Source organism: Hyla sarda (assembly GCF_029499605.1).
Source record: "Hyla sarda isolate aHylSar1 chromosome 1 unlocalized genomic scaffold, aHylSar1.hap1 SUPER_1_unloc_1, whole genome shotgun sequence".
In the NCBI taxonomy this organism is placed as follows: domain Eukaryota; kingdom Metazoa; phylum Chordata; class Amphibia; order Anura; family Hylidae; genus Hyla; species Hyla sarda.
The window spans coordinates 719,528-728,606 of record NW_026607570.1 but is presented as its reverse complement, the minus strand read 5'-3'; the positions used below and the strand labels follow the sequence as shown (position 1 = coordinate 728,606).

General features: G+C 44.7%; 1 protein-coding gene across 1 annotated transcript; it reads left to right on the top strand.

Annotated features, from left to right (window-relative positions):
- Positions 1-1,773: 1,773 nt before the first annotated feature.
- Positions 1,774-8,851, top strand: LOC130297921 (zinc finger protein OZF-like). The gene is made up of 5 exons (XM_056550770.1): positions 1,774-1,787; positions 4,479-4,605; positions 4,689-4,753; positions 4,920-5,055; positions 7,427-8,851. Exons 2-5 carry the CDS (start codon positions 4,518-4,520, stop codon positions 8,512-8,514), a joined length of 1,377 nt encoding a protein of 458 aa, XP_056406745.1. The 5' UTR covers positions 1,774-1,787; positions 4,479-4,517; the 3' UTR covers positions 8,515-8,851.
- The last annotated feature ends 228 nt before the right edge of the window (positions 8,852-9,079 follow it).

The window sequence follows — 9,079 nt, the reverse complement described above, 5'->3', positions numbered from 1 at the left end:
AGTCTGTGACACCGGAACTAGTTGCATGGAGTGCGTGTGCATGAATGGATGGATGGCGTTCACACCTGTCGGCACTGAGGTACTAAATACTTGTGTTATATAAAGACATGTTTGTGATATGACAGCCATGTGCCCCTGAGGAAGTCACCAAGAGTGATGAAACGCGTGGGAACTTAGGGATTTTGTGAGACACCGCTCTCTACATGACAGTGTGATGTATATGTATTTGCTCCCTTGATCATATCATGTGACTTGGTTATTTGATTTATTTATTGTTGCAGCAGCAGTGTATGGATTTGTTAAGCTTGGTTGATGTAGAAACTGCACTCTTTGCAGCAAGACTGTATACATTGTTTACTCATAAAGGCTGCCATTTGTGTACCCTAGAATATACTGTGTTGGGGCCAGAAGTCACAGGGGGATTATTGCATCTTATTCTTTAGACATATAGATATTAGACGGGTGTCTTTGTTTGTGGGGGGAGTGCCAGAGTAAGTCTGGGATCCCTCCCTATGGCTTTAGGTCGGTCCGAGATGTTGTGGACTTCCTTTTTAAATGTTTTTAACATTATATGGCTATTTTTTGTACAATAAAGAATTTCTTTGATATATATATTTTTGGTGTGCTATCACTTTCTGCTTTTTCTTTTCTATTTTTTGGTTGTACTTCCGGGGGGACATATCGCAATTCACATAAAATCCTGGTGTAATTGTGATGTATATTGTGCCCCCTAGTGGACACATTTCAGTATTCTTCATTGGACAATGTCATATTGAATCCCTCTATTCTTCTCCCTGCTCTGATGAAGACGTTCTGAATACACCGCAGCCTCAGAGATTAGGAGAAATGGATTCACAACGTCTTCAGCAGAGCAGGGAGAGCGACCTCAGAAGACCTGGAGGACCAGAGCGCCACCACTGGACGGGAGAGGGGAGTGCGCTCTAGTCTCTTATTTTACAGCCCTCGGACAATGGATTTTGTTTTATAGAGAAATCTGAAAACTCCTATAATGTCTCCTCAGATGTTTCCCCAGATTATCTCCAGGAAATGGATTTTATTTCTCCATAGAATCTGGTGCGGTTTATCATCGTCTCCTCTTCTTCCCTTCAGGTTTCTCCAATCCAGGATCCTCTGCTGATATATTCTATATAAGAGAATTCTCCTGGATGACCCATCAACCATGGAGAGAGACAGGAACAAGATGGCCGACAGGATCATAAACCTCACCCTACAGATACTCTTCCTGCTTACTGGAGAGGTGAGGGATTCTGGGAGTGATGTCACATGACCTCATTCTTATCTATATAATAACAGATGAATATGACTGGAGAGGTGAGGGATTCTGGGAGTGATGTCACATGACCTCATTCTTATCTATGTAATAACAGATGGCTATGACTGGAGAGGTGAGGGATTCTGGGAGTGATGTCACATGACCTCATTCTTATCTATGTAATAACAGATGGATATGACTGTAGAGGTGAGGGATTCTGGGAGTGATGTCACATTACCTCATTCTTATCTATGTAATAACAGATGGATATGACTGGAGAGGTGAGGGATTCTGGAATGTATGTAGTGATATTAATGTGTCTCTCCATACAAAGGATTACACAGTAGTGAAGAAGTCCTCTAGTGGGCGCTGTCGGGCCCCTGTGTGTGAAGGATGGGGAAGAACCCTGAGCCCAATCCCGGGGCCCCCACCTCACTCTCTGATACATGAGGAAATGGAGGAACAGAAGATCCGAGAATTCATCAACAAGATGATGGAGCTGCTGACTGGAGAGGTGACCCTGCTGGACATTATACAGTAATGGAGGGGTCTGGTGATGACTGGAGAGGTGACACTGCTGGGATATTATACAGTAATGGAGGGGTCTGGTGATGACTGGAGAGGTGACACTGCTGGGACATTATACAGTAATGGAGGGGTCTGGTGATGACTGGAGAGGTGACACTGCTGGGAATGCTGGGACATTATACAGTAATGGAGGGGTCTGGTGATGACTGGAGAGGTGACACTGCTGGGAATGCTGGGACATTATACAGTAATGGAGGGGTCTGGTGATGACTGGAGAGGTGACACTGCTGGGAATGCTGGGACATTATACAGTAATGGAGGGGTCTGGTGATGACTGGAGAGATGACACTGCTGGGATATTATACAGTAATGGAGGGGTCTGGTGATGACTGGAGAGGTGACACTGCTGGGAGATTATACAGTAATGGAGGGGTCTGGTGATGACTGGAGAGGTGACACTGCTGGGACATTATACAGTAATGGAGGGGTCTGGTGATGACTGGAGAGGTGACACTGCTGGGAGATTATACAGTAATGGAGGGGTCTGGTGATGACTGGAGAGGTGACACTGCTGGGACATTATACAGTAATGGAGGGGTCTGGTGATGACTGGAGAGGTGACACTGCTGGGACATTATACAGTAATGGAGGGGTCTGGTGATGACTGGAGAGGTGACACTGCTGGGACATTATACAGTAATGGAGGGGTCTGGTGATGACTGGAGAGGTGACACTGCTGGGACATTATACAGTAATGGAGGGGTCTGGTGATGACTGGAGAGGTGACACTGCTGGGACATTATACAGTAATGGAGGAGTCTGGTGATGACTGGAGAGGTGACACTGCTGGGACATTATACAGTAATGGAGGGGTCTGGTGATGACTGGAGAGGTGACACTGCTGGGAATGCTGGGACATTATACAGTAATGGAGGTGTCTGGTGATGACTGGAGAGGTGACACTGCTGGGACATTATACAGTAATGGAGGGGTCTGGTGATGACTGGAGAGGTGACACTGCTGGGACATTATACAGTAATGGAGGGGTCTGGTGATGACTGGAGAGGTGACACTGCTGGGAAATTATACAGTAATGGAGAGGTGTGGTGATGACTGGAGAGGTGACACTGCTGGGACATTATACAGTAATGGAGGGGTCTGGTGATGACTGGAGAGGTGTCACTGCTGGGACATTATACAGTAATGGAGGGGTCTGGTGATGACTGGAGAGGTGACACTGCTGGGACATTATACAGTAATGGAGGGGTCTGGTGATGACTGGAGAGGTGACGCTGCTGGGACATTATACAGTAATGGAGGGGTCTGGTGATGACTGGAGAGATGACACTGCTGGGACATTATACAGTAATGGAGGGGTCTGGTGATGACTGGAGAGATGACACTGCTGGGACATTATACAGTAATGGAGGGGTCTGGTGATGACTGGAGAGGTGACACTGCTGGGACATTATCCAGTAATGGAGGGGTCTGGTGATGACTGGAGAGGTGACACTGCTGGGAATGCTGGGACATTATACAGTAATGGAGGGGTCTGGTGATGACTGGAGAGGTGACACTGCTGGGACATTATACAGTAATGGAGGGGTCTGGTGATGACTGGAGAGGTGACACTGCTGGGACATTATATAGTAATGGAGGGGTCTGGTGATGACTGGAGAGGTGACACTGCTGGGACATTATACAGTAATGGAGGGGTCTGATGATGACTGGAGAGGTGACACTGCTGGGACATTATACAGTAATGGAGGGGTCTGGTGATGACTGGAGAGGTGACACTGCTGGGACATTATACAGTAATGGAGGGGTCTGGTGATGACTGGAGAGGTGACACTGCTGTGAATGCTGGGACATTATACAGTAATGGAGGGGTCTGGTGATGACTGGAGAGGTGACACTGCTGGGACATTATACAGTAATGGAGGGGTCTGGTGATGACTGGAGAGGTGACACTGCTGGGAATGCTGGGACATTATACAGTAATGGAGAGATCTGGTGATGACTGGAGAGGTGACCCTGCTGGGACATTATACAGTAATGGAGGGGTCTGGTGATGACTGGAGAGGTGACACTGCTGGGAATGCTGGGACATTATACAGTAATGGAGGGGTCTGGTGATGACTGAGAGGTGACACTGCTGGGACATTATACAGTAATGGAGGGGTCTGGTGATGACTGGAGAGGTGACACTGCTGGGACATTATACAGTAATGGAGGGGTCTAGTGATGACTGGAGAGGTGACACTGCTGGGACATTATACAGTAATGGAGGGGTCTGGTGATGACTGGAGAGGTGACACTGCTGGGACATTATACAGTAATGGAGGGGTCTGGTGATGACTGGAGAGGTGACACTGCTGGGACATTATACAGTAATGGAGGGGTCTGGTGATGACTGGAGAGGTGACACTGCTGGGACATTATACAGTAATGGAGGGGTCTGGTGATGACTGGAGAGGTGACACTGCTGGGACATTATACAGTAATGGAGGGGTCTGGTGATGACTGGAGAGGTGACACTGCTGGGAATGCTGGGACATTATACAGTAATGGAGGGGTCTGGTGATGACTGGAGAGGTGACACTGCTGGGAATGCTGGGACATTATACAGTAACACCACTGGAGGGGTTGGGGTGATGACTGTATCATTATGTGTCAGGTTCCTATAAGGTGTCAGGACGTGGCGGTCTATTTCTCCATGGAGGAGTGGGAGTATGTAGAAGGACACAAGGATCAGTACAAGGATCAGGTCATGATGGAGGATCAGCAGCCCCTCACATCAGCAGGTAATAGACATGACTATATACACACGTCCTCTCATTATTTGTATGTAAAGAATGAATTCAGTCTCTGTATGTGTTCCCTACAGTCAGATCCAGTAAGAGAACAGCACCAGAGAGGTGTCCCCGTCCTCTTCTTCCACAGGATGATCAGGTAGATGGAGATATTCCCTATGATCTGTAGAAGGGCTGTGAAGCTCTTGTGGTCAGTTCCCTCACCCTCCATGACTCCTCATCTCCTGCTCATCTATAACATCCCACGTGACTTCTCCTACTGTCTGATGACTTTTACTATATTTCTTCCACATCTTATGAATCAGGGTGAAGATCCGAACAATATTAATGCTCCAGAGACAGATGTGAGCGGTGATGAGCAGTATAAGGAGGACATTACTACAGGGAAAGATCTGATCTATAGTAATACTACAGACTTAAGGGAAGAGACAGATGCAAGTGGTGATGAGCAGTATAAGGAGGACATTCCTTCAGGTAACCACCCAGGTGAGTAGTAACCACTAAATGCAGAGAACAGTCACAGATTCTTCTTGGTCACTGGCTGCAGTTATTCTTGGGTGTAACTCTAGTGGTGTAACTAGAGTTTTTTTGGGGGGGGGGGCTCCAAGGCAAATCTTAGACCACAGGCCCTTCTGTGCGCTCTTACTATAGATTCTTCACCTTTTATGCCCCCACACTATTACTGTGCCCCACAGACTGTTCTGCATCTTCTCTTCACCCCACACTGTGTATATGACCACTTGGTTCCAGTGGAAGAATAAATACCTCTCCCCATCATCCCCCCAGAGCGGCTGTGTCCTCCGGCAGAAGTCACCTGGTGTTGGCTGCTTTATGATCTGATCATGTGACCTGTACCTGGCAGACATTACTAGCTGCTCCAGAACACTGTCTGCGGGATACAAGTGGGGGGGAAATCATTGGGCAGAGAGACAAAGAAGCGGAGACAGTTGAAGCGGTGCTCCCCCGAGGAGCTGAGACATATACCCCGGACCCCCAGAGGAGCCCCCCCTGTACAACCCCAAGAACACCATCCCAACCATGAAGCATGGAGGTGGAAACATCAGGGGAATTTTATCAAAACCTGTCCAGAGGAAAAGTTGTTGAGTTGCCCATAGCAACCAATCAGATCGCTTCTTTCATTTTTCGTAGGCCTTTTTAAAAATGAAAGAAGCAATCTGATTGGAGGTTTTTTCCTCTGGACAGGTTTGGATAAATATCCCCCATCATTCCTTGGGGCTGCTTTTCCGAAAAGGGGACAGGACGACTGCACCGTATTGAGGGGAAGATGAATGGGGCCATGTATCGAGAGATCTTGGCCAACAACCTCCTTCCCTCAGTAAGAGCATTGAAGATGGGTCGTGGCTGGGGCTTCCAGCATGACAACGACCCGAAACACACAGCCAGGGCACTAAGGAGTGGCTCCGTAAGAAGCATCTCAAGGTCCTGGAGTGGCGCAGTCTTCAGACCAGAACCCAGTAAAAAATCTTTGGAGGGAGCTGAAAATCCTTATTGCCCAGTGACATCCCCGAAACCTGAAGGATCTGGAGAAGATCTGTATGGAGGAGTGGGCCAGAACCCCTGCGGCAGTGTGTGCAAACCTGGTCAAGAACTACAGGAAACGTTTGATCTCTGTAATTGCAAACAAAGGTTTCAGCCATGATCATTACACCCCTGGATGGAAACATTGCTGCTCAGTAGAGACTGGGAGGAAGAGACCTCGATGCCGGACGATCAGTCATAGACCCTATGGGAAGGACAGTTCAGCTAAAGCCATGTCAGCAAAGTGAATGTACAGGATATGAAGCTTGAAAATAAGAACAAGTCTTAGCAGTTTAACCCCTTCCCTAATAAAAGTTTGAATCACCCCCTTTTCCCATATAAAAAAACTATAAAAAATTAAGGTTTTTTAAACTGCACGGTCAAAATACCAAAGTCCAGAACTGCGTAGATTTGGTCACTTTATATACCCTAAAAAAATGTATAAAAAGTGATAAAAAAGTCCCATAGAAAAATGGTACAGATATAAACTTCAGATCTCAGCGCAAAAAATGACCCTCACACATCCCTGTATACGGAAAAATAATAAAGTTATAGGGGTCAGAAGAGGACAATTTTAAACATGCTAATTTTTGTACAAAAAGTTCAATTTATTTTTTTAAAGAAGTAACAAAATCAAACCTATATAAGTTGGGTGTCCTTATACCGTATGGATCTACAGAATAAAGATAAGGTGTCACTGTTACCGAAATATGTACTGCGTAGAAACAGAAGCCCCCGAAAGATACAAAATAGTGTTTTTTAATGTAATTTTTGCCTCACAAATTATTTTTTATTTTTGGTTTCGCCGTAGATTTTGTGGTGGAATTGATTGACGTCATTACAAAGTAAAATTGGTAGCGCAAAAAACAGCAACAACCTCATATGGGTCTGTAGGTAGAAAACTGAAAGCGTTCCGATTTTTAGAAGGTGAGGTGGAAGAAACAAAAGTGAAAAAACCTTTAAAAAGTCCTTAAGGGGTTAAAGCATTGTTTTTTTTATTAAAATATAAGGAAAACTATACAAGTTGGATGATGATACTGACCTGATGGATAAGTATAACGTCAGTTGTGACATCACGTTGTATGGTAGGTGATGAAAAAATCCCAAATTTTCAGAATTGCATTTTATTTCAATTGAATTTTATCCCACAATTTGTTTTCTATTTCACAGTAAAATTGGTCCCACAAAAAACAAACTCTGATGTGACTCTAGATGGAAAAATGTAAATAAGGTTAATACTCAATTATATAATCTGTGTTATTCTCTGCAGATTCTTGTAGCAGGAGATCAGAGGAGAATCTTATATCTTCAGATTATAAAGCAGATGATGATATCACACAAGATACATATGAAGAACATTCCATTATCCCAGATACACCCTCAGCCCTTCACAGCCAAGATCTGTCATCTCATCCTTATATACAGGTCCTGTCTTCTCACTCATCACAGAAAGGTCACAGAAGGGGTGTTGGACATCAACGAGCTCATACAGGAAAGAAACCATATTCATGCTCAGAATGTGGGAAATGTTCTATTAAGAAATCAGTTGTTATTAAACATAAAAGAACTCACACAGGGGAGAAGCCATTTTCATGTTTACAGTGTGGAAAATGTTTTACTGAAAAATCAAATCTTGTTAAACATCAGAGAACTCACACAGGGGAGAAGCCTTTTTCATGTTCACAATGTGGAAAATGTTTTACTGAAAAATCAAGTCTTGTTCAACATCAAAGAACTCACACAGGAGAGAAGCCATTTTCATGTTCACAATGTGGGAAATGTTTTACTGAAAAATCAAATCTTGTTAAACATCAAAGAACTCACACAGGAGAGAAGCCATTTTCATGCTCAGAATGTGGGAAACGTTTTACTTGCAAATCAGATGTTACTCGACATCAAAGAACTCACACAGGGGAGAAACCATTTTCATGTTCAGAATGTGGGAAATGTTTTACTGATAAATCAAATCTTGTTCAACATAAAAGGACTCACACAGGGGAGAAGCCATTTTCATGCTCAATATGTGGGAAACGTTTTACTTGCAAATCAGATGTTACTCGACATAAAATAACTCACACAGGGGAGAAACCATTTTCATGTTCAGAATGTGGGAAATGTTTTACTGATAAATCAAGTCTTCTTAAACATCAGAAAACTCACACAGGAGAGAAGCCATGTTCATGTTCAGAATGTGGGAAATGTTTTACTCGCAATTCAAGTCTTACTAAGCATAAAAGAACTCACACAGGGGAGACGCCATATTCATGTTCAGAATGTGAGAAATGCTTTACTCATTATACAAGTCTTTATAGGCATAAAAGAACTCACACAGGAGAGAAGCCAATTCAGAACAATAAATGATGCAGAAAACATCTATATATTATCCATGTACATAGGATATCTGACATTTATACATATATCATATACTGCATCTCCAAACTTGTTCCCAATCGTTTTTTTAGAAGACCCAACAGGCATAATCCATGGGGAGCTGCTACTGGAGACCCAAACACCTCACAGAGAAGGGACTTATTCCAGTGATGAAGAATTCCAGGACGGTCCGGGCTTCACCTGCTGAGACCCTTTTAGAAAGGTTGTGTTATCCCAATCCTAGCTGATCATGTGGTGTCCGATCACTGGACACCTCAGTCTGTGCTCGGCTGTTTCTGCAGCTCCCATAGTGAATGTACCTCCTCCCTACCTGGGGACACTGGGGTCCCTGTTATTGAGATACAGGGGATAGATGACACAACCCCCTCACCACCCCGTGATGTACTTTTATGTCCCGGGCGAGATTACTTTCCTGACTGTCTTGGCAGTGTAACCCTATGTATGCCGCAGTCAGTACTGATTGTGGCATCTATAGGGTTAAACTGTCTTGCTCCCCCAGTCATGGCCTCCAGGTCTACCAGGCGCTGTTGCCTAT

Coding starts and splice junctions, on each gene's coding strand:
- LOC130297921 (XM_056550770.1), top strand. CDS start 4,518: ATGGAGGAGTGGGAGTATGTAGAAGGACACAAGGATCAGTACAAGGAT. Junction 4,606..4,688: donor GCAGCCCCTCACATCAGCAG/GTAATAGACATG, acceptor TGTTCCCTACAG/TCAGATCCAGTAAGAGAACA. Junction 5,056..7,426: donor GGAAGAGACAGATGCAAGTG/GTGATGAGCAGT, acceptor TCTCTGCAGATT/CTTGTAGCAGGAGATCAGAG.